Source organism: Podarcis liolepis (genome assembly GCF_965112155.1).
Source record: "Podarcis liolepis genome assembly, chromosome: 8".
Taxonomy (NCBI): domain Eukaryota; kingdom Metazoa; phylum Chordata; class Lepidosauria; order Squamata; family Lacertidae; genus Podarcis; species Podarcis liolepis.
This window is the reverse complement of record NC_139560.1, coordinates 18,685,336-18,711,369: the sequence shown is the minus strand read 5'-3', so window position 1 is coordinate 18,711,369 and position 26,034 is coordinate 18,685,336. Positions and strand designations below refer to the sequence as shown.

General features: G+C 41.3%; 1 protein-coding gene across 5 annotated transcripts in view; it reads right to left on the bottom strand.

The window, feature by feature from the left end:
- CSMD3 (CUB and Sushi multiple domains 3) overlaps window positions 1-26,034 on the bottom strand; it is a 591,548-nt gene that overhangs the window by 396,042 nt on the left and 169,472 nt on the right. For all 5 annotated transcript variants that reach the window (XM_083516438.1, XM_083516434.1, XM_083516435.1 and 2 more), the window contains exon 4: window positions 20,249-20,443. In XM_083516438.1, coding sequence (XP_083372564.1) covers window positions 20,249-20,443 — 195 coding nt within the window. The remainder of the gene's footprint in view (window positions 1-20,248; window positions 20,444-26,034) is intronic.

Genomic DNA, 26,034 nt, shown 5'->3' with positions numbered 1-26,034 from the left:
CTTTTGGAGTTTGTTTCCTTGTGTTCCTTTTCTCCCCCCAGGTGAAGTCATTTCATATTGATAAATGCAAAGCCTCAAAACTGCAATGCAGCAGGTTTACATGTCTATTTTAGTACCTTGAAAAAATGGATTAAAAATGGATCCTCTGGTTGCTGTGAAAAGGCTTTAATTACACCTATCATGATTGATCGTCTTTTCCGTTTTCAAAATGCCACACACAAACAGGGTAATCATCTGTTTACAAAAAAATAATAATTCCCAAAAATGCATTTTGTTAACTAGTGCAAGTAATACCTGAACTCATTTTAAGATATGGGCCTTATGCCATCTGTGAGAGAGAGGGTGGGATGGGAGTAGGGGAAGGTGTTGAAGAGAGAAGGAAGGAAGAAGGGCAAATGTTCAGGTACACTAAGAATTGCATCTATGTAACTGTTTTGTGCAACAAAGGTTGATTGCATAACTTGGATATATAAATCCAGAAATATAAAATGTATGACCAACCAATTAGGCTTCACCTATATGCTGCTGACCTGGTCACTCAGTGCCTTGGACACTGTTATCTGGCTCTCACTGATAAACATTCTTTTCCCTTCCCACTTGGTTGTCCAGCACCCATATACTATCAACTCACTGGCTATTGTTTAAAGTTACCTTTCAATTGGAAATCTGTACTCAAGGCAACTTGGAACAATATTTAAAAACACATTAGCACAATTCAACACATGGCGCTTTGAAATTATCTAAGACTTATAAAGGGATACCCTTTTAAGTTTGTTGAAGCTCAAACAACAAAGAGCCTTGAAGTAATTTGAAGTGAGAAAGGGGATGAAAGAGAGAGGGGGGAAAGAAGGGATAGCAGAGAGCAGGGCAGAGGAAATAAAAGTTGGTGGCAAAGAGAAAGGGGGTGCCCCTGACCATTGGCTTCACTGCAAGTGGACCCTAACATATAAAGCCTGACAGAATGTGGCCCTCAGCAGATTCCCCACCTTGGCTAAGAGAATGAGGGAAAACATGTATGAGATGATACCTCTCAAGATATATAGGAATATAGGGACTCCTGACCGTTAGGTCCAGTCGCGAATGACTCTGGGGTTGCGGTGCTCATCTCACTTTAGTGGCTGAGGGAGCTGGCGTACAACTTCTGGGTCATGTGGCCAGCATGACTAAGCCGCTTCTGGCGAACCAGAGCAGCACACGGAAACGCCGTTTATCTTCCCACTGGAGCAGTACCTATTTATCTACTTGCACTGCATGCTTTCGAACTGCTAGGTTGGCAGATGCAGGGACCGAGCAACGGGAGCTCACCCCGTCACCGGGGTTTGAACCGCCGACCTTCTGATTGGCAAGCCCTAGGCTCTGTGGTTTAACCCACAGTGCCACCCAGATCCCAATATATAGGAATATAACCAGCAGCAATAGAGAAATGATGCAGAACATTTCCCCAAAGAAACTGCAGTTAAAAACAACTCCCAGGTCAATAAAGCCATTTTTGCAGAATGGCTAAAATGGAGCTACAGAATTCTATCAGGGTCCCTTGAAGAATCTGTTCCAGGTCCATGATGACATGGAAAATATGTAATGGTATTAAATGGGAAATAAGCTTCCCCACCCCCCTGCTAAATGATTAGCTGTAGTAAAACCTATCAACACATTTCACAGTGTAGCAGTTCTTGTGTCCTGGCCTGCAGTATAGCTGCCCAGGCTGCAGCACTGCCTTATAGGAAAGGCACATGGTAACCAATGGCTACTGGCTTTAACTGAAAGCAGTCTAGGATAAGTAACCCAAGTTCAAGAAGTTTGCTATAATTTTTGTTATCAGATCATCCATACTTTGTAGTCAACATCAAACTTTGGCTTTCAGTGTTACAGATTTATAGAATTTCAGCAGAAGAGTTGTTTCAGTGCCTGAGAACTTTCAATATCAATACTGACCTAGAATCATCTATCATATGCACAGGGGTGATCTGCGGTTCTGTAAATTTCCAGCACATGAAAATAAGCAGAAGGCATGCAAAAAGACATCCAAAAGAAATCATATTATTTTGGTTGTCAACCGAGGTCACGTTGCATGAAATGGCAATTTCTGTGGGATGCAGTACTGATTGCACAATGGAGAAACAGAACAAGGAGGCTGGCTGCCACCTGGACTATTGTTACCACAACTAGGGAATAAAAGCTTTAGGAACATAATGCTGAGTCTTTAAATCTCATAGAAGAATAGAGCGTGGAGAAGTGTTCTTGGCGTAATGACACAGAACGATTAAGAATGAAGAAATTCACGAGCTAGCAAGCTAGAAAGATTAACTGACAGTCAAATTAAGCATCTTGCATCTGGAATGGCAAGTGGCTTCACAGGAAGTTGTTACATTAGAGACTTAAGGGTTTTAATAAGAAAACTCATTGCCCAATTGAGGTTGGGACTTAGCCTAGTGATCTGCTGAGGACTATGTGCAATCTCAGAACCCTTTTCAGCACTGAAGGAAATTCAAACAGATCCTGCAATTGGCAGGCAGTGAAAATCCTTTGGAATACAAGACCTTTTATGAATACAACACATTGAAGTTCCCCACTCAGTTGTTGACCAAACTCCTCTTACAGATGAATCAGAGAAAGATATTGTTATATTCTGTAGACTTATCTGCAACTCCAGAAATATAATTTTTGTCTTCAGAAATGATATTCATGTATATTTTCTACATTGCTTCATTGAAAACATCAGTGGGGAACCACAAACTCAGTGGTAGAGAAAAGCTTTGCATGCAAAAATTCCAATGTTCACTTTACAGCATCTCCAGCTAAGGCAAGAGTGGAGAACCTACAGACATCCTGATGTTGCTGGACTACAAGCTCCGTCATCCCTGACCAATTGGCTGATCTGAGCTGGAGTCCAAGAATACCTGGAGGTCCACAGTAGCGATGGGTGAATCTGTCAATTTCAGTTTCTCTCAATTCCTAATTTTTCCAAATCTTAAACCTGGTTTTCCACATGTACACATCAGTTTTCTTTTCTTTTTTTTAAGTCATCCTGGAAATTCATTAGCATTTTAGTGCAAATGTATCTTAGTACACACATTTTTGTATGCATCTTTTCCTAATATACACATTTTTGCAAAGCATTTCCCACTAATATAATGCATTTTTTGTAGATTATTTTCTCTAATATGTGGATTACTATTTGCATGTTGCCCAAGTATATGCATTCTTGTACCTGGCTGGAGAATTGCATTGCAAAATTCAGATTATTATTATTATTATTTCTTACAAGAGTCAGACAAGTATAAAGGATGGTGACTTTGAGGTTTGTGTGTTGTTTTGCTAAGTCCAAATTCACTAAGTTTGCTTTCAAATGGAAACTGAATTGGATTTCTCCCCTATTCCTAGTCTACAGATTCTTCACACCTAGGCTAAGAGATCAGGTATCAGGTGATGAAATAGATGGCTGCTGCAAGTCACAACAGATAGTAATGGGATAGGTATTTCAATAGCCTAAATTGGTATGGGATAGGTATTTCAATAGCCTAAATTGGTATATGTTGCCTCCATAGCCTTTCCCCCCTTACCTGATGTCAGTGGGTTGCATGCATGATCCTGTTTTTTGTTAATATTTTGTCACTAAGGTTAAAACATCTTCTGGGGTGGGTGGGAATGCTGAATGTGCCAAACCTGGAATTTCTGCACCTGTTATAATCTTAGTTTAAATGTCAAAAATTGGAAATTTGATATAGTAACCAATTTGAAACATTGGGAATACTGAATCAACATGCATAGTATAGCTCATTTTGTGTCTTTAAAAAAGTGATTTTAAAATAAATGTCACAATCAGAGAAGCTCTAAAGTAGTATCTTCTGAAATGGCAGAATAATATTTGCCTGTTTTCTTACCTACTGGAGGCAGCTGTGACTTTAATCAGTTCATTTGTCTTCATCTGTTGTGTTAGTTTTTCATTCTGTGATCTGAAATGTTAACTCTGCAATGTAAAATCTTTGCAGGTAGCAGAGACAACTATTTTAATGTGGACACAAGCAGTTTATCACCAGCATTCCATTATTCAATGTGTTGTTGTGTAGCATATATTTATGTCTCCACAGGAATCTCTTCCTTTCCAAGAAATCAACTTTATACAATAATCTAGTCTCATCTCTCCTTTAGCACTTACATTTTCAATGCATTTAGATGAATGGGTGTGCCTTTCCCCCATGTTTTAAAAGGGCATCTTCACTGCAGATGGCATGTAAACACCATTGCAAATACAATCATAAAACGAACTATCATATTGCAGGTTCATTCAAATTGAACGGATAATTCGTATGCTTTTTTAAAAATGACCATACAATGTAAACCTACATTTTCTCTGGGCCTTCGTTTACCTAATACCTAAATAAGTTATTAAATCCACAGGGTTATCAGGATGAAATTATTCTTTAAATTGTCACTGATTGTGCTTTACAGCTGGGATGTTCTGGGTATTTCATAACGCTGTTTGGAACACTTAGTAGTTGTAACCAGCCTAGAAAAATGACTGGCCCGTGGAACAAAAATATTTGTAATACGAAAAGATACATAATCAAACTGTTTTAGGGACCCCTTGGTCATCTGCATTTTGTTGGTGGGTAGTGGTAGCTTCGAGAACACTATCCAACCATCTCGTCCTCTGTCGTCCCCTTCTCCTTGTGCCCTCCATCTTTCCCAATATCAGGGTCTTTTCCAGGGAGTCTTCTCTTCTCACGAGGTGGCCAAAGTATTGGAGTCTCAGCTTCAGGATCTGTCCTTCCAGTGAGCACTCAGGGCTGATTTCCTTAAGAATGGAGAGGTTTGATCTTCTTGCAGTCCATGGGACTCTCAAGAGTCTCCTCCAGCACCATAATTCAAAAGCATCAATTCTTCGACGATCAGCCTTCTTTGTGGTCCAGCTCTCACTTCCATACATCACTACTGGGAAAAATATCCTGACTTCCCACCAGCAACCAGCATGAGTTTGACCAAACTGCGGGAGGCAGTGGAAGACAAGGAGTGCCTGGCGTGCTCTGATCCATGGGGTCACAAAGAGTCGGACACGACTAAATGACTAAACAACAACAACAAAGTCAGGATATTACCACTCCACACATGCAGGTGTGTATTACAACGTGTGCTAAAATTGCCCTCTTTATCTACTCATACTATTTCCCTTGCCTTCTTTCTGTACCAGACCAAGACTTTGCTGCCTGCAATGGAGACCAAATGGTGCTCCCACTACACACACTGGGCTTAGCACTTCAGAATACAGCTGATGTTTCCATGTTCAGCAGCAACCCAGACTTGCAGTTGAATTGTATGCCAGCACTTATGCCAGGTGTGGTATCCTCCACCAACCTTGAAGGCAGCAGGGTAGCTGAGGAAGTGCAGGGTTGGCTGTATGGCAAACACCTGTCATCCTTGCCTCTGCTGTGTAACCCCCTTCGCTGTTGCTTGAGGCAGCTAGCTCATTATGCCTAATGGTTGGGCTTGCCCTGCTGATTGCTCTGGTTTTGTCTCCTTCCAATCAATTACTGCTTTGAATGGTTAATTGAAATCAGAAGGGTTTGCACATCACATCTCTGAATGAGTCCCTGTTCCGGGCTTGTCCCCTCATTAAGAAAATGTAAACAAAATATTCTAGAAGGAGGTGTTACATTCTTTCTGAGGATAAAGGGTTTGGTGACTACCCAGCAGGGGCTTTATTTTAAGAAATAATTCTACAGCAGATGGTCGATTGGCTCAACTCATGAAGGAACATTACAAGGACAAAATGTACACTACCTCAAGAAGTAACTTAATGTCCAAGCTCTTTGATGTGGATACAAATTACACTTGGAGAAGCCAATCCAATTTTGGGACACTGTGAATTGATACAGATTGCTACCTGGAGCTGTGATTTCTCCCTCCCTCTGATCATACCTGTTGAAATAAATTATCATTCGACAACCGATTTGCAGGCTCAATACCTCAAAACACTTCGGATTGCTCAGGAAGAATTCATGTAAGGTTGGAAGGGCCTCATCCCAAGGAATCAAGCAGCAGGCACTAGGGTTCTTATTCTGCGCTATGCCAAGGCAGCAGTCAGGCAGAGGGAAATACCAGCTTGACCTCTGTTGTTCTGCAGCAGGACCCAGATAATTGCCTGGGGAAATGTACTGTATCTTATTAGCACAGCTGGGATGACTACAATCTCTGGAGAGCCATTATGACACACTTACATAACTGCTATGTCAGACTTACAACTCTAGAGCAACCTTTGGCAACTTGGTGCCCTCCAGATGTTGCTGGCTGGAGCTGATGTGAGTTTTAGTCCAAAATATCTGGCAGGGCACCTGGCTGGTGAAAGCTACTCTAGAGAATACTGTACGGTATTTTGCTTCTGGACTGCTACCTTCTGGAACCATTTTGCCTTGCCTTCTAGTTTTTAGATTACCTAATCTAAAACCCTGTCTTGTGGAACACACTGCCCATTGAAGCTAGACAGGCATTGATATTGTACATGTTTTGTCAGGTGCTAAAATTATCCTATTTCTACCGATCTTCAGAGAAAGATGAGTAAACTTAGAGGCAGTATCACTTTTCTTTTGGAAATTTTGTTTTCATCTGTTTTATTTATTGTATTTTTGTTGTTGTACACTGCTATGATATAGGCTCTAAGTCTCCCCCCATCCCCCAATAAATAAATTACTTCTGCCTCTGGCACTTTGGACTTAACAGCTGCTAACTTTGGTTTTGAACTCTTGCCTGCTGGAGAGTGTCTTTTTTATAAATATTTATTAGGATTTTACAAATTATAACAGACATATCAATACAAACAAACACAAACAAAAATACAATAAAAAAGAACAAGTATAGTTTCAAAACCTTATTTTCTTAAAACTTATTTCACCGACCTCCTCATACCTCCCCTTTCTGCATTCCCATTTCAAAAATTTAGTTCAGCAAATCCTCACCCTTAATTTTGTCTAATTATCATCCTTACTTTTCTTTCACTTAATCTTTACAGCTGTACTCCATTTGATTTTAAAAACCACATCATTCTAAGACTCATGAATTTTACAATATTTCTTAAGATAATTCTTAAATTTCTTCCAATCTTCTTCCGTCGTCTCTTTTCCCTGGTCTCGGATTCTGCCAGTCATTTCTGCTAGTCCCATGTAGTCTATCACCTTCATCTGCCATTCTTCCAGAGTGGGTAGATCTTGTGTCTTCCAATACTTTGTGATGAGTATTCTTGCTGCTGTTGTAGCATACATAAAGAATGTTCTGTCTTTCTTTTGCACCAATTGGCCGACAATGCCCAGGAGAAAGGCCTTTGGTTTCTTAGGGAAGGTATATTTAAATACCTTTTTCATTTCATTATATATCATTTCCCAGAAAGCCTTAATCCTTGGGCACGTCCACCAAAGGTGAAAAAAGTACCTTCAATTGCCTGCTGGAGAGTGTCAGCCTTGAACGTAGGAGACCAAGGTTGTAGACTCCACCCAGTCATGAAACTCACGGCATGACCTTGGGCCAGGCCACAGTCTCTCAGACTAACCTACCTCACAGGGTTGTTTTGATGATAAAATGGAGGGAAATACTATGCCTACCACCTTGAGCTCCTTGGAGGAATGGTGGGGTATAAATGGAATAATTCATACAATACTATATAATAAGCAGTAAGTGTAAGCAGTCAGAAAATTCTACAACATTACGTATAAATAAATAACAGGCTGCATCCAAATAACTCTTGCTCAGAGCAGACCCACTGGAATTAATTTATGGGTGTGTCTACTCTGAGTAGAGAGTGGGCCTTAGCTGCTACAACCAAAACAATTCAATAATCTGTACTTAGCTGTTAGAAGGTGAGATTTATCTACCTACATGCAGGTATTGATTAGGATTGGCAGTCTGGCTTGAGGTGTAGTTGTGCAAGACGGAAAGCCAGCTCCTGCAGGGGTCAATGTGGCTCAAAAGGGAATGGAAGAGGAATAGATCAGATACCTTTCAAAGAGGAGGGTTGGCAGGTTGTATTTACCTTGACAGTGATGTTTATTCTGTGCACAAGAGGTGTATGAGTAGATGGGGAGTTGATACAGCTGGAAAATGAAATGGCACTAACTTGACAAATGCCAGTCTAAAGGGCAAGCATTGCTTGAGGATCAGCTTATCTTGCTCAGCAGCTCCAGAAGAGTGTGGGCCAACTGGAATATTAGTTCTTTCTCTAGAGACAAAATTGGAGATGGCAGCTAGCCTGCATGTTGGCTTCCTTTTGTCGAATTAAGAGAAATGCTTTGCTTGTTAAAACAGGATTGTCTCAATGGCCAGGGCACTCCCTTGATGTACAGCCAACCAACAAAATCGCAGAATACTGTTTTTTTTTATTGCTATGGACATAATTAGAAAAAGAAGTCTCTCTGATAGCTCAATGTCACATAAGAACACTGGGTTTTTGTCTCTGTTCACCACTTTTGGCTGTAAAAGAAACAGTGACCTGGTGAGGCAGGGAAAGGGCTACTGGGAAACAGTATGTTTAACCATTTGGGAAGGGGAAAACAAGGAAATGGTCATGTCTGTACCATACATATGCTGCTTTCACAACCATGGCATCCCACAAAGAATCCTGGGGGCTGTAGGCTTTTGGGGGTGCTGAGGGTTGACAGGAGACCCACCCATAGAGTTACAATTCACAGCACCCTTAACAAGCTGCAGTTCCCAGAATTCTCTGATTGTTGAAGTGCAGTAAGAGTGCTTTAAATGCATGATGTGGGTGTGACAAGCTATATTTGATTTTTAAGGCAAGTTCCAATCGCACTGAAGTGCAGAAGTACCCAGAAGGATATAAGAAGGGTCCCAACAAATCAGATAAATGCTCATTCCCTTTTTGGTGAACCAGATAAGCACAGAAGCAGTGCTGTGCCTGTTCCTTCTCAGCAGGTGGCATTTTGCTATTAGAGCTTTTCCTATTGAAATTTGACACAATAGTCCTTCTACCTGTGATCTATTTCTCATCAGGTTTCTGAAGCCCAGTAACCAACCAGCTTGGGACTACAAGGATGCAGGGGAAAGCAAATTTCAAACTCTCCCTAGAGAGCTGCCCAAACCTGTGCCTCTAAAGCAATGTTAAGATGCATTCAGTTTATTAGCTGGACCACTGGTTAACCAGGCTGGAAAATAATTATAACTCCCAACCTCAATTGGCTCTGAGTTGGGAGGTTCCCCACCCACCCTTTTCCCTCAATGAGTGTATCACTCTGTTAAGCGAGCTTAATATTTTGTCACAATACTGTGTGGAAATGGCATTGAGCAGTAGGGGAGTGAAATATACTCGGAGTCGGGAGTGGATTTCATGCTCTTTATTCAGCTCATAGTGGTGAGGAGAAATGAAAGTTTCCCCAAAGTATCTGCTTTATATACATTATTTACACAATGGGCTGCACGTGATTGGCTAATTCCAGGATTCTCCTGTAGGCCAATCAGGTTGTGAATTCACTTCCACCTGGAGCTGGATTGGGTGGCTCCCGTGGACCAATCAGACTGCTGCATTGTTCTAGGACCAATCAGACTGCTGCATTCTGAATCCTATTGTTCTAGGACCAATCAGACTGCTGCATTCTGAATCCTATTGTTCTAGGACTAATCAGACTGCTGCATTTTGGATCCTATTCAACTCAGTACATAACAGGGAGGCTTAAGGGATCTGAGGGAGGATAAGGTCAAGGCACATCCCTAGCCGGATGGGGCCTAGCCTTGCCTAAACATCTCTCATGGTTGCACAGGGGGATCATGAATGTTTGATCTGCACCACGCATTGGTCTGACAGTGATCAATTCCCCAAGCGCCTTGGGTGTTTTCTTTAAAAAAAATTATTCAGTTTTCAAACATAAAATAGGAAATCACAAAACAAACACACAAAATCCCTTCACCAAAAAAGTTAACAAACAGAAAAACATACAATTATACCAACGAACAATATAGAAAAGAAAAAAAAAGAAAAAAGGCACAACTGTTCATAACATTTTTATATAACTAACTGGACTTCCTCACATCTCCCTACTCTGCATTCTCTGTAATAAAAATGCCAGCAATTTATTACCTTGTTTCATTTTTTATTTTGTACTTCTCAAATATTATATTTCTAGACTTAGAGTAATTTTTATCAATTTAATTGTAACTTAGATTAAACATAGTATTACTTTAAGTTTCGACCTTTTCATACATATCACTTAATTTTCTATATCTTACAGTCAAATTACTGGAACCATATTTTTCTGAATCGTGCAATTTCTTAACATTCATACAGTTTGTACTGTTTTTGTAGATAGTCCTTGCGCCTTGGGTGTTTTCTAACCATCAGGCAGAATTCCATTTCAACAGCAAGCACTGAGTGGAATGATGATCTCTTCCTTGTCCTACTGCCATGCCAACCCTGCTTACCTGCTCTGTAATCAACGTTGTGGTGTGTTTTCACCCAAGACCATTGTTTAAATGTGTGTTATTCCTGCTGTACCCACAACCTGCCACACAGATTTTAACCTGCTGCCAATAATATGTTCATGAGGGCACAAAACGGATCTTGTTAGGGAAAGAATTCTACATATGGAGTGTAACAGCTGAAAAGGCTTGCCACCCTCCATAGTTTCCTCAGAGCGGGCACCTTGAGGGCCCAGGTCCATTGGGAGATGTCTTTATTTGAAGCTGATATGGTAGCATAACAAGAATGCCATTGCGTGTCGAGACCCCGCAGCCACCCCCTCGTTGGAAATAACTCACACAAGGACACGGATATTAGGTTTATGCTATTGGGCAAATTTTGGCCACAACTTTATTGAAATTACAGAATGTGAGTGCTATTGGCTTAGGCATTGATTGGACCTGACTATATCTGACTGCTGCCCATTGTGCAGGAAGTCCCCAGTAAGGGTAAGCCACTGGTAGGGGGAGCCCTGTCAATGCGGACCAACTCAAGCTCCCCCTGGTGTTCCCGTTGGGGTCGTGTCAAGGACTTAGCCCCCCAGCTGGGCTTCAGACTAGAACAACACCCCCGGATTCCTTTAATGAAATACCCTTAAGCATGGAGGGGCAGGTGATGGCCACACCTCTCCTCCCCCACACAAGGTCAAACAATGCCTAACTGCAACCCTAACAAAGTTGTGACGATTGCTACGAGGTAGGTGAAAACCAAGTGGCCAGTGCCAATTTACCAAGTGGAAAAATTCCTACCAGGCCCCTCGGACAACCAAGACGACCAACCGAAGTCCATAGCAAGGCCATTGCCTAACCTGCAAAATAGGGAGGGGGTGGGTGATTGAGGAAGCGAGCCAAAGAGAAAGTCCTCTGGTTCGCTCCTCCATTTAAATGGCCCCGGCCACGCCCCCCAGCCAGCGGGTTGGCTGGCCGGGCTCTGACGTGGCCGAGATCCCCCAGGCAAGAGGGGACAAGGTCCCCCGCCCCGGTGGAGAGTGGGTGGCCACGCGGTCCACCGCAGCTCCTCCCCACTGGGAAGTGGAGCGGATTTATCAACCTTAAGCCTTTACAATACAGTGTCCTGCAAGCCTTTCTAACTGACAAGCTACATACTCCAAATAAATAAGCTAACTAGATGCTCCAAGAAAGTATATGCTTAGTTCTGGGGCTTTAAATACTAAAGTGGGTTAAAATGACAACTAGGGCAGAGTTAATCATAAACTAAAAATATTTTAAAGTAGATTATTCTTTGCAGCAAAGACAAGAAAATAACTAGTCTGGAAGATTGCTACTTCCGAAATACGACAGGCAAACACATAAGAACCCCTGACTGAGCAGCTTCTGCAAATTCCAATGCCTTTAAAGTCAATAAATAGTTAAAATGACAGAACTATGCTAAAATTCAACCTTGCCAAAATAATTTGTGCCCCCTTGGCCTTCTTAAGCTTAAAGGAGCCTGTAATCCACTGGAATTCTTTAAACAACAGCTGAGAAAAACTCAAAATTAAGATATGGAGGAAGGAACACCCATGGTTATCAGGGCTTATAGGATTAATGGGAAAGGTTCTATCGCTAATGGGGGAGGAGAAAGAGAAGAAACTGTAAAGCTCACTGACTTCCTTGCCAAGAACAAAATGTAACATCAGGTCAGAAAATTAGAAGCATCTGTATAAAAGGAACATTTTAAAAACAACATATAGTTTTGCAAGTTGCAGACAATTATCGCATATTCAGAAGTCAATTCTACATACAGTAAATTGATTCCCAAATAGAACAAATGTATAAATTGCATGCTCCTTAACTGTTCTGATTAAATGGGGACAACCCATTTTGGGGACTGTGCTCTCGAGAGCACAGTACCCCAAAACATGTATTTTGGGCGCCACAGCCCCAAAAGACAGGTGTTCTTTTGGCCATGATCTTGCATGGGTCATGTGACTCGCACAGGAGCACATCCCAGAAAACGCAATCCTGGTTTTCTGTGGTGACATGTTGGAAAGTATGAAGTCGCTCTTCGGTCCAAATATTTTTGATGTGGTGTGCAATTTTAAATATTTGTTATCAAGGAAGTCAAATCTAAATATCTTTAAAAAAAAAAAAAGAGGTTTCCACTCATGTAAAACATAACGAATTTAAGGAGAAACAGAAACAGTCTATTTAAGAGTAGCAAAACTTTCCTGAAGGATTTTGTAGATGTTGAACCCATTCTTTTCTTTATTAATAATAAAAAATCACAATTTCTAACTACAGAAGTATTCTGTCTTGAGAGACAATGGAGTGCACCTCTGGGGCCTTAGCAGCACCTACGTGACCTTCCAAGGTGTGCAAGCCTAGGCAGTGTGTATGGAGGTCCTGGGCTGCCCAGATGACAAGACCTCCCTCTCAGCCTCGCTGATGTAGTGCAAAGGAAAGCAGAACAATATGTTTGGCACTAGCTTGGCTGCAGGAGTTGCCAGAAGGAGGTGTACAAGACTAAAACAATAAACAAGAACTGGTGGTTATCAACCAGAGGTGGACAATCTCGGACCCAGGGGCCAAATGCAGCCCTCCTGATCTCTCCATGAGAGAGACCATTTGGTCCATCCTTACTTATGATGGCATCAATATTCATTTTTGTGCTGTACTGTACATGAGAAATGGACTATAAAAGAACTGTAGGAACCCAAAGACGCGGTAAACAACAGAGAATTCCTAATGCTCTGCTTTCATTTTGCAAGCATAGTTCCAGATGATTTGGAATTCCAGAATCCAGTGACCCATTCATGGAAAGAGAGTTTTGGCCAAAGCTTTGAAGCATAAGATCTTTAGAACAGTATGAGTTAAAGGTCCAACTTGACTTCAGTTTCAACTGGTTAATGGAAGGGAAGTGAAACATTGCTCCAAATTAACAGCTCAGTGTTGGGATACAAAGTGGCATTTCTCTGCATTCTTTATGATAAACTAGCTGGCCCAAACCAGGCAAAATTTTGACATTAAAGCTTTTGCTCTGCTTTCCCCATATTTGAAAAGTTTCTGGAAGAAGAAAAAGAACAAGAGAGTGCATTTTTTGTTTGTCAATATGCTACCATTGTAGAACGAATTTAAATTTCATTTTATTACAGCTATAAAATGTCTGCCACATAAAGAGCAAGCGAATAAAGTGTGTATAGTGCCACAAAATATAAAACAATCCCTAGATACTAAATAACATACTGCTATGAAATGCAAGACATAAAACAGAAATCATTTCTCACCTTGCACTGATAGAAGCAGAGAAACAAAGTGGCTTGGGTAGCTTTTTTCAAGAGAACTAGCAACCAATAAGGGAAAGGACTTCAAACTATTTGCATATCAACCAGATTCTCAAGCTGTTCAATGGATTATATGTGCACCATTTGGGAAATACCCAAGAAGTCCTTGCCAAAGGGTTTCGGGTCTTAAAACGGTTTCAATATTGTTTTAACCATTCCTCCCAGTTTTTCTGTTTTCTCAACCTTAGGTTTGCCACATTTATTCACCAGTTTGTGATTTTTAAAAATAAAAAGTCCACTTCTTTTTTTAAAAAAAGTGTGCATTTTCCATAATATAAACAATTTGTATGCAATACTGCATGCTATTCACTTTTTTTTTGGCAAGCAATTTCCCCTAAATAGCATGCCTTTTTATATGTTATAAAGAGACATTTATTCCAACTCTTACAATACTAGCACCTGGGGCCGTCCAATGAAGACAAACCTTGGAAGGTCCAAGGCAGACATTATTATTATTACAGTGGTGCCTCGCAAGACGAAATTAATTCGTTCCGCGAGTTTTGTCGTCTTGTGATTTTTTTCGTCTTGCGAAGCACAGTGTCGGAAAAGTTTTGGAAAAGCTTCAAAAATCACCAAAGTCTTTAAAAACCTCAAAAAAAGGCTACCACACCACATTCTATGAGTTGCTCCTCGAAGTCAAGTCGCAACTGTATTAACGGTGTTAAGAAAAAGGAAACAAACTTGCAAGACGTTTACGTCTTGCGAAGCAAGCCCATAGGGAAAATCGTCTTCCAAAGCAGCTCAAAAAACAAAAAACCCTTTCGTCTAGCGAGTTTTTTATCTTGCGAGGCATTCGTCTTGCGAGGTACCACTGTCTTCACATGGTGCATAATTAAACTATGGAATTTGCTACCACAAGATACAGTAATGGCTTTAATAATAATAATAATTTATTATTTATACCCCACCCATCTGGCTTCAAAAGAGGATCAAACAAATACATGGAGGAGAAGGATATCAATGTCTACTTGGCATGATGGCTGTGTGTTATGTCCAGAATCAGAAACAGTATGCTTCTGAATACCAGTTGACTGCAAGGGTAATTCTGACTTTCTGTCCTACGTGTGGGCTTATTTGAGGAATTTGGTTGGCATCTGCAAGAACGTAACACTGGGCTTGATAGCATAGCTGTCAACCGCCCCTTATTTGGTGGGAAAGTCCCTTATCCCAGCACTGTGTCCCGCTGCTGTCCCTTATTGATGATGTCCCTTAAATTTCCCGGGTTTCAAAGGAAGCAGCTCCTCTCCCTCCGTCCCTGCCGGCCAGAGAGGAGAGAGACTCCAACTGTGTTGCTTGGCTTTGTTGCTCACCCAATAAGGAGTCTAAGAATGACTGGGGGGGTGGAGCTTGCATGCCTTGTGCCAATCAAATCGGCCGCGTTGCCTGGGGACTTGCCTTTGCTCAGAGCTTCCCAGCGGAGAGGTGACGGTGGTTTTCCTTGCTGCATCCCCTTTGCCGGGTTGCTGCGCTGTGGGAACCACCACTTGAGGCTTTGTTTGGCTGCTGGCTGGGCTTTCTGCCTTTGGATTGGAGGGGCTCAGAAGTTGAACATACCTGTGCCTGGAACATCCCTTATTTTGGCTGCTGATCCCTTATTTTCGAGGGTGCTGGTCCCTTATTTTCAAATCTGTAAGTTGACAGCTATACTTGATAGGCCTTTGGACTGATCTAACAGGGCTCTTCTTTCAGTCTTATGAACACAATTTAGTTGAAGCTAATAGCCTTAAAAATCCCAATGAAGGACCTAAACATTGAGACAAATAGCTGGATCATGCCCACTGTCTTTTAGTGAAAGAAGCAGGGCCAAACTGCTTTTTGACAATGAATCAAAATTAAAATGCATCTTCAAAATGAAGGCAATATAATATTATTTGATGAGCTAGCTGCAGCTTTTGTCTATAAATAGAGCAACCTTTTAAAAAATAAAAGTCAGAATATTATCCCTGATTATCAAACCATCTAATTAATATAACCTTTGCAGAGTGACAATATTATATATAACTATGACCTTATTTATTAGCCTTCCGTGAATCATTTCCACCACTCTGCAGCACGTTGCAGCCTGCAATTTCTACACTATCTCAAAAGTAAAAGGTGATATGATGAAGCTGCTGTCATGTTTCACTGTTAAAAATGCCCCAATCAAAATTAATATGTCAGGAGAGAAAAATGTATTTAAAAACTGGTCATGGGCGATGCACAGTGTAATTGACCACTTCACAACATAATAAATCTAAATCGTTCTACCTTCAATTAAACCTCTCTCCTTTTTTTGCATTTCTAATAAACCCAATAAAATTACATTATTTTAATGAACACTGGCAGTTCTAGTAGATCTGGTAAGAAGTGGAAGTTTTTAAAGTTATTACCATTCTTGCATGACAAGAATATTGAGAGTTAATGAATTTGTTTGCTACTATTGGTTGTTTGGATACTGAACTGAAAGCAAGCAGCAACAGGACAGAATAAATCCCAACTCCTTATTCATCATTCACATTTGTATCCCACCCTTTTCCAAGGGCAGGATCTCAGGGCAGGATCAGGCTATCCTGATTTTACCTTACAAGAACTCTCTGTGTAGTAGGTTAGGCTCATAGATCATGACTGCCCCAAAGTCACTCTGATGGCAGCAGTGGGTGGTGATAGTGCTGGGTGGGTTTAGCCCATGAGATCCCTTCACCCCCTCTCCACATACATTGATCAGCAGCAGTGGTCTATGGGCAGTGGAAATCTGATATTTTGATCCCCTGTGCAGATCCAGCCTCAAGAATCCATTGTAACATTGCCGGTTACACTGTGCACCCGGCTTCCCAATGGCTGCTTACTGAGAGTGAGCGGTGGTTATTTATTGGAGTCAGGAATTTTACAGGATGGGATAGTCTATTCTTTTAGTACTGTGGCTGGTTCTGTTGAGGTTATTTCAGTGTTACATTTTGTTGGTTGAATGCTACTTCTTTTATAACTTACCTTATATATTTTATTGGAAGGTTTCAACCCTTAATGACAGCCTATGAATGTTCTTCATAAATAAGGCAAAGCCAAAGGATAATGAGCATGTTGCATTTCACAGCCAATCATCATATGGATACCGACCAGTACTTTTTTTTAAAGAAGCAGTACATGGCGCTGTGGGTTAAACCACAGAGCCTAGGACTTGCTGATCAGAAGGTCGGCGGTTCGAATCCCCGCGATGGGATGAGCTCCCGTTGCTCGGTCCCTGCTCCTGCCAACCTAGCAATTCGAAAGCACATCAAAGTGCATGTAGATAAAAATAGGTACCACTCCAGTGGGAAGGTAAATGGTGTTTCCGTGCACTGCTCTGGTTCGCCAGAAGCGGCTTAGTCATGCTGGCCCCATGTCCCAGAAGCTGTACGTCGGCTCCTCGGCCAATAAAGCGAGATGAGCGCCGCAACCCCAGAGTCGGCCACGACTGGAACTAATGGTCAGGGTACCTTTACCTTTACACCATTTTCAGTAGGTAATCTCTAAACCTATTAATCAGGGGTAGAGAACATGTGGTCTGCTAGATGTTGCTGAAGTGCAACTCTCATCATACTTGATCATTGACCATGTTGGCTTGGTCTGATGGGAGCTGGTGGCCAACAACCTCTGGAAGTTCACCTGTTCCCCCACCTACCCACTCTAAACATGTATTTAACAACAGCTCACATATTAATACAACAACATAATATCTTACATTCAGGTAGATAGCCGTGTTGGTCTGACACAGTCAAAGTAAATAAAAAAATTGTCCAGTAGCATCTTGGAGACCAACTACGTTTGTTCTGTGTATAAGCTTTCCTGTGTATCTCAAGAAGTGTGCATGCACATGGAAGCTTATGCACAGAACGAACGTAGTTGGTCTCTAAGCTGCTACTGGACAATTATACATACTATGTTACAGTTTATTTTACAGAATAAGTCATGCAAAGTGGTTGGAGCATTGAGTTCACTCCGACAACATAGTAAATTTATGTAATGTGTGGAGCTGAGAATGATATCTTCTTCATCCTCCTTCACAAACCATAAGCAAGGGGTGGACACTGTTTACCAGAAGGAGAGATTGCCAATCACCTGCAATTATTTAATCAACTTTTCCTTGAACTCAGAACTACCAACACTTGGCTCAAGTAGACACACAGGTTTGTAGGTTATGAAAAAGCAAAGATGCTCCTTCCTTAATTAAAAGTTCATTCATAGGGAGTTTTAGGACATTGACAAATGAAACTCCCTATGGATGATAATTTAATCAAGGAGGATCTTCACCAGAAACTGGAGGAAAGTAATAAGGAGCTCATTACAGAGTAATCACCCTCAATAACCTCCAGCAAAGCCACACATTGTATAAATAAAGCAGTGTGCTATTAAGTGGCAAGAGGCCTGATAAAATTGATTCTGTTTAAGCGTATATGCAGATGTAGCTTGCCTAGTGAGCCTATTGCAAGGGTGCGTTCCTTGTTTCTGTCATGTGAGCATCTCATTTTTGATAGGTGGGTATATATGCAGATAGATGTTAAGTGTCATAAAAGGATAAACTGGTTCTGTAAGTTTTCTCAAATTTCCAAGGGCAACCACATTTTCACAAGTATGTAAAATAAACGAGCTCAGCCACAGATAAGCCTTTTGCAGCTGTTCCAGTAGAAACAGTTTTAGTCAGAGCACTGTATGTTTAGAAAGAATAGTATTAGTTCTATTTTGTGACTGGGAGCGGTCACCGGGACTATATAACACCAGTCCTAAAGGATCTACACTGACTCCCAGGTTTGAGAATTGTGGGATGCGGGTGGCACTGTGGTCTAAACCACTGAGCCTAGGGCTTCCTGATCGGAAGGTCGGCGGTTCAAATCCCACGCTGGAGTGAGCTCCCGTTGCTCGATCCTAGCTCCTGCCAACCTAGCAGTTAAAAAGCACGTCAAAGTACAAGTAGATCAATAGGTACCGCTCCAGCGGGAAGGTAAACGGCCTTTCCGTGAACTGCTCTGGTTCGCCAGTAGCGGCTTAGTCATGCTGGCCACATGACCTGGAAAAACTGTCTGCGGACAAACGTCAGCTCCCTTGGCCAGTAAAGCGAGATGAGCGCCGCAACCCCAGAGTCATTTGCAACGTAACTTAACTGTCACGGGTCCTTTACCTTTTTATCCATAAATATCTTGTACTAATAATGAGTATTTCTCAAATGACTTTCACACAATTTTGCTTTGTTTCTAGGCTCTTACTTATCAATATCTCTCCGCTGTTTCTGCTAGATCTTTACCATACCACCTCCCAGTGTTGCAGCTATTTGCATCCTGAAACTGAATTTCTTGTTCCCATCCAGCAAATGAAGCACAATTCTTCCTAACACAGCAGTGGCTAACTTTTTCAGTATGAAGGCTGCATTCACCCTTGGTGAGCCCTCCAGTGTCTGCATGCCAGTCTGTGTATATCAGCTGAGGAAGAGGATTCTTGCTTCTTCTCCTTGACTGATCAATCAAATGACTGGGGACTGGTGAGTAGGAATTTGCATCCCCATCAGGATGCTGAACTGAGCAGAGTTTTTATAATATACACTTGGGAGTAGGGGTGGATCAGCTCCCAGGACAGAGATTACCCACCCCTGCTGTAGCACATACATGGTTAACCCCCTTACTAACTTAGGCCTATCAGTATAGAGCTTCCCTCATTAAACAGTCATTAAAAGCTGGAATCTGATCAGTACTGGATTCAGATCTAAAACCCATGTGGCTGGGCTTGAGCTTATTTAAGTCTTATTGGAAGTCAGGTGTGCAGCCCTAATTTCAAATATATTAGCTTAAAAGAGGTAGGGGGTCATACGATTGAAACACATATGCAAATCACTTCAGCAGTCACTTTTTATTGTTATCTTTTGCATACATAGCTGGTAAAAACCCAGGAACAGATAGTGAAAGTGAGCTTGGTTGCAAATGAAGCTTTTATATATTTTTATGTGCATTTTTATTCAGAGTGTGAGAGACTTTATGGCTTTGTTTTATAATAGCTATTTATTTTGATGGGTTTTAACCACCACAAATGATTTTTATTGGCCTAACTGTTGGCGAAAGCTGACACATTGTTATGTTTTATGCATCTCTTAAGTAATATTCTTTAAATGCATTGGCCTGTGAGGGACCTATTTTAATATGATGATTGATTGATTTTGTCAAATCAAACATGGCAGCGAATGTTTCCCTTTTTTTAGTTAGAATAAATAAATGCTGGCATTATAGTTCAGAGGAGTGTACGGAAATACTGGAATCCGATCAGAAATACTACCAAACACAATTTTTCATTCGCTGCGAATTTCCCCCAGTTGTGTTCTAGAAGCAGCTGCTCGTGAGATGGTAACTGAAAGTAAGTACATTGTATGAAAAAAATAAGGGATACAATCCAACCAAGGCCAATCACTTTCTTGTTATCGGTGGTTTCAGTGGAGTTAATCATGTCTCCTTCCACTGAAGTCAGTGGTACTTTGAAATGCTTCCCTTTGAACAGAAATTGCTCTTTAATCTTACCTCTGCAGATAGGAACTGGAAAATCCCAGGATGCTGTGTTGACTGAGTTAGCTATACAGGTGAGCTGGGGGTGTCCATCCAAGATGTATCCTGTCACACAGCTGTAGCGGATTTTGTCACCAACATCAAACCTTGTACCATACAAGACACCTTTAGGTGGGACTCCAGGATTTCCACAAGAACTGCTCTGTAATTCTGTAAAAGAAGAATTGCCATTACCACAAGAGAACATAAGTGAAATAGCATATATTTGAAACACCATTGAAAAAGCCTGCAAACACCCTGTTTTGCCCCTGCCCCATTCTGTTACTTTTTGTGATGTTTTCGGGTCACTTCCAGGTTCAGCGCAATGTGTGTATGCGCGGTCGCAGAAATGTTGGACGTGCCTAAAATGGTCGCTGCCTGCACTATGTGACAATCCATTCTTAGGGGAAAAGGTCTCTGATATGATGCATAATGTCACAGTATAGACAGTGGTAAAAAAGAAAAAGAAAAAAGGGTGAAGCCAACTCAATAAACCAAAACAAGTAATCTAAACAATTCCTTTATAGCTTTCATAAAAGAGTTCAGGGCAACAATCAAGTAGAGTCAATTTCTACTAGCTAAAGAAATTATGATGCATTTTAGGGAGTAATATTGCAGCTCTACAGAAGCCCCACAGGAGATAAATCAGGACCTTGAGTACTGAAGATAGATAAAAGAAGTGTACTGAGAATAATTAACCTTTTGAACTATTTTCCTTTTTTTTCTGCAGCCAGAAAAATAAGGGTCAGAGATACAAGTAATTAGCAAGTAATGAAAACTGAGACACCAACACTTTGTTTTTTAGTCTGCTGTGACCAACAAGCCAATTACACCAAGAAGAAAAAGCAACCACATAAGTTTAACGATTAACCACATAACATCAGTGACTACTTTTTGTCCAATGATGGCTATACATTTAAACAGCAAGATTTTAACACCTTTTAATCCTTTTTTTTTGTACTTGGCTGGGAACTCACAAAGTGTATAAATTATAATCTGAGGTATTACACTGAAGGAAAACCTACTTCCATATCAACCTGCCCAAAGGCTAAGGTCATCTGAAAATGTCCTTCTCCAAATGCTTCAGCAAGGCTGATGTCACCAACGGATAGAGTTATGGAATTATCTCCCCAAGGAGGCCTGCCTGGAATCAAAGCTGTTATCATTTAGATGCCAGGCTATAACCTTGCTATTCACTCAGCCATGCACCTGATTTTTCCACCTGCTGCTTTTATTTATGGTCTGCTTTAGTATATTGTATTTAAAATTTTCTTTTCATTCTTCTGTTGTTGAAAACCACCTTGGAAGCAATCATGATAAAGTGCAGTATAAAAAACCCACCCTTGTAACTTTCAAAACACAATTGTAAATAACAAAGGTCACACTCCTTTGCCCACCTGCTGCGTTACTGAGTTCAATGGGTCTTTATTCTGAATAGACACATATAGAATTGTGCTGTAAAGGTGCAATCCTGTACCCACTGGGCTGGGAATGCACCCCGGTTCAATGGGGATTACATCTTGGATGGAGAGAATTTAAATCGGTTTAGTAATGATATTAGTAAAAAGTTAAAGGTACCCCTGACCATTAGGTCCAGTCGTGACCGACTCTAGGGTTGCGGCGCTCATCTCGCTCTATGGGCCGAGGGAGCCGGCGTTTGTCTGCAGACAGCTTCCAGGTCATGTGGCCAGCATGACTGAGCCGCTTCTGGCAAATCACCATTTACCTTCCCGCCGGAGCAGTACCTATTTATCTACTTGCACTTTGACATGCTTTTGAACTGCTAGGTTGGCAGGAGCAGGGACCGAGCAACAGGAGCTCACCCCACCATGGGGATTCGAACCGCTGACCTTCTGATCAGCAAGTCCTAGGCTCTGTGGTTTGACCCACAACGCCACCCGCGTCCCTATAGTAATGATATTAACTAGGAGTATAAAGGTGAAATTCAGTGTTGTGCTATGACGAACGCTCCTGCAGCTTGCTAGATGGAATGGTTTTCCCTCTGCTCCTCCTGACTGTTCTTGGGGTTCTCCCACCCACCAAGTCATCTTTGGGGGGCACCATGGGACATAGAGGAAGGAGAGCGGGGAGCCCCACTGCCCAAGGGCTTGCACCGACATTATTCATTAGGTGAGTCCTGTCATTTATAACTAGTTCTGCCTGGTGGAAGGGGACTTTGGAGGTGCATTCCTAAAACACAAGCAGGCCATGGAGCAAAGTTCTCCTACTTAAAGTAAAAACAAAAGGGGGGTGACTCACTCAGGGCAAGTGAAAACCCTCAAAGCACATCTAAAGTAGCTGCATTGATCTCAGCCACCATCAGCTGACAGCATTCTCCTTTCTTTCTCTTCCGGCTGTGCTCTCCAAAATAATATGTGAGCACGTTAGAAGTTCTGCCACAACTGATTGCTTATTGCCAATGGATTGCTGGCTCTAATGGGAAAAAAGTGATGAAGTTGGTGGAATCATTTGGCCTAGCTCCACAGAAGTCAATGTAATAGACTGGATTCCATTATCTGAATTCTTGGCTCACAATATTTAATTTTCATTCATTCTCCGGTTCCTCCCTGTTTTATTACGGCTCTGTCAACATAATTGCCAATATATTTAAAAGAATTTACTCGTTAATTCAGAGAATATCAGATTGCATAATCATTCACTCCTGCTAGTAGGTAGCTCAGTATTCATTTCCCCCCTTATACTCTGGACTCCACCTTTCGGTAAGAAATGCCAGTAACAATTTTATTTAACCTATAAAAGCAGGGGAAACTTCCTTTCCTGTAAGTACTACAGATATATAAATAAGGGGAAACAACTTCTATGGTTGAAGCCATTTCCTTCTTCTGGTCTATTGGGCATACAATGTTTCATTAGCTGGCATATCAGCTAAAAGTGGGTCATTCACTGGTTTTCAAAAAAATTATTTTATCCTTAAGTAGCAGATAATTTATATACATCTGCTAGTGAGGCTCACCAATGCAGACTTCCAAGTGCATGGAATGGGAAAATTGTTTTAATTGCAGGAATATGTTATGTGGATTCCTTAGAGAAAAATCTATGGGTTTGGCATTATTTTGTCATTTCAGAGGTTTACTGGCCTCATATTCAAATAAAGTAAAATGAGAGATTGGTAACTTCCCTCAAGTTCTCCCTGTTTTGACACCAATTTTTGTTTTTAAACCTGGAAGACCTTGGATCATTCCAGAGAACTAGGAGCTTAGAAAAATACCTGCCCTCATCCCTGCTACTCTTACCCCTAAGATAAGCTGCATCCTTTTGCTTCCCTTCCAAGCCAGACAGTGGCAGGTTCAGATGTGCAGGTGTGCAGAGATCTTCAAAAGGAGACATTCTTCCTTCTCCCCATGATAAGCAGTACATTAGGAGGTACACCACAAAGGCTGTTGCAAAATGAGTTCTTTTGAGGGCTGCTGGAATTGCAACTGAGACAGAGAGATCACCATGCCCCAGCAGCCACAGGGATTTCATCCCCAATGCGCAGCATGTCAGGAAGTATACTGTGGTAATGTATCAAAAGCATTGGCTAAACAGAGCAATCAGCAAGATGCCAACCCTAACTCCTGACTGGGGTGGTAAACACATATCTGCAAGTGGGCCTACTGCAGTACCCTGCCTAGAGTATGTGTGGAATAATTTTCACTCATCACTATTTTTCACTAATGGTGTGGGGGGGGGGCGGGAGAGGAAAAACACAAATGGGGGAAAGAGAGGAGCACAAAAGTCTGCAATGCACTGCTAATTGCCATATTATGCACTGGAGATGGGAAAGCAAGACATCAAAACGAGAAAATTGTTGGAAAGACAGGGTAACTTCAATTTCATTCCCCCATTATAGTAATACTCAAATGCAGTGGCTCCAAGCTTAAGTTGATTAATGTACCAAGTAAATCAACTCTGGAAGAGCAAAGAAAAAGAATTCCAAGAACAGGGTCAGATTTGCTTGATTTCTGTCCAAGCAGGACTTGCAGAAGCAAGAGAAGTTGGTGCGATGTAGTAAAGAACTTCTTAATGAGAGTGAAGGAGGAGAGTGCAAAATATGGCCTGAAGCTCACTATCGGGGAAAAAACTAAGATCATAACCACTGGTCTCATCACCTCCTAGCAAATAGAAGGAGAAGAAATGGAGGCAGTGAGAAATTTTACTTTCTTGGACTCCATGATCACTGCAGATGGTGACAGCGGTCATGAAATTAAAAGACACCTGCTTCTTGGAAGAAAAGCGATGACAAATCTAGACAGCATCTTAAAAAGCAGAGACATCACCTTGCCAACCAAGGTCCGTATAGTTAAAGCTATAGTTTTCCCAGTAGTGATGTATGGAAGTGAGAGCTGGACCATAAAGAAGGCTGATCACCAAAGAATTGATGCTTTTGAATTATGGTGCTGGAGGAGACTCTTGAGAGTCCCATGGACTGCAAGAAGATCAAACCTATCCATTCTTAAGGAAATCAGCCCTGAGTGCTCACTGGAAGGACAGATCCTGAAGCTGAGGCTCCAATACTTTGGCCACCTCATGAGAAGAGAAGACTCCCTGGAAAAGACCCTGATGTTGGGAAAGATCGAGGGCACAAGGAGAAGGGGACCACAGAGGACGAGATGGTTGGATAGTGTTCTTGAAGCTACCAGCATGAGTTTGACCAAGCTGCGGGAGGCAGTGGAAGACAGGAGTGGTCCATGAAGAGTCGGACATGACTAAACAACAACAATAATATTGCATAACTTTTGAAAAGCCGAAAGTAATATAATGCCAAATCTTGTCATTGTGGGTGGTACCACACCACTGAAGAACTGCTGGCATCACAACATAGACATGGAAAGCCTAATTCCATGACGTGCAATGAGCAGCGGCAACTATTTAGTGCAGACATACTCAAAATCACGTGCCACAAACACAAAAGCTTTCTCTGAATTGTGAAACTCTCTATTTGTTCTTAAAAATATTAATTCCCACAACTAATTAGAAAGGAGAAAAGGAGACTAGCTTGTAGTCTTTTTTTCACCAATTACTTTTCACCTGAGATACAATATTGAGCCCCAAGCACAAATAATTAGACTCAATCCATTAATTAAATGTGTTTGTACAGAGACTTTGAACGTACTGTAAATTCTAATTGCATCTAGCAGATGTAGTAATTTATCTCCCCAAACCTCATCAATCCATCCCCTTACTTCATTAGACACTATACACAGTTAAAGTATGACTAGTTCTGAAAGCATAATTTTTATCCCTTCCAGCCCATAAATTAAGTTTTAATAAGTGTTGATAGTGAACATTCCAGGAAATGTTTAGGAAAGTCAGCTGCCTATCTGTATTTCTCGTAAGAGTTTTATTTCTATCTCTTTTTTTATTTGATTTATATCCTGCCTTTCCTCCTGAAAGTCCCCAGCACAACAGACAGAGCAGTGATAAAACTTTTTTTTTTTTAATGTTAAATGCAATTTGGAGTTGGATTCCAAAGAGCTATTTTGAACATGTCTTTAAAGTCTTTCACTTATGTTGATGAAGGTTCTTTTTAAAATAAATAAAATAAAATAAGCAGCTGATCCCCATACCACTCACTAGCACACTTTCTGCTTATGACATTCTCTTATGCTTCAGAAGTAATTTTCCCTGACAAGAAAGGAAAGCTCTTGTTCAAGACACATGTGCCAACATATTTCTCCAGGGCATATGAATTTCATATTGTGGTCCTCCAAACCCCCCCCCCCCAAAAAAAAAAAAGTGCTCTAAAGGGTAGGAGGACT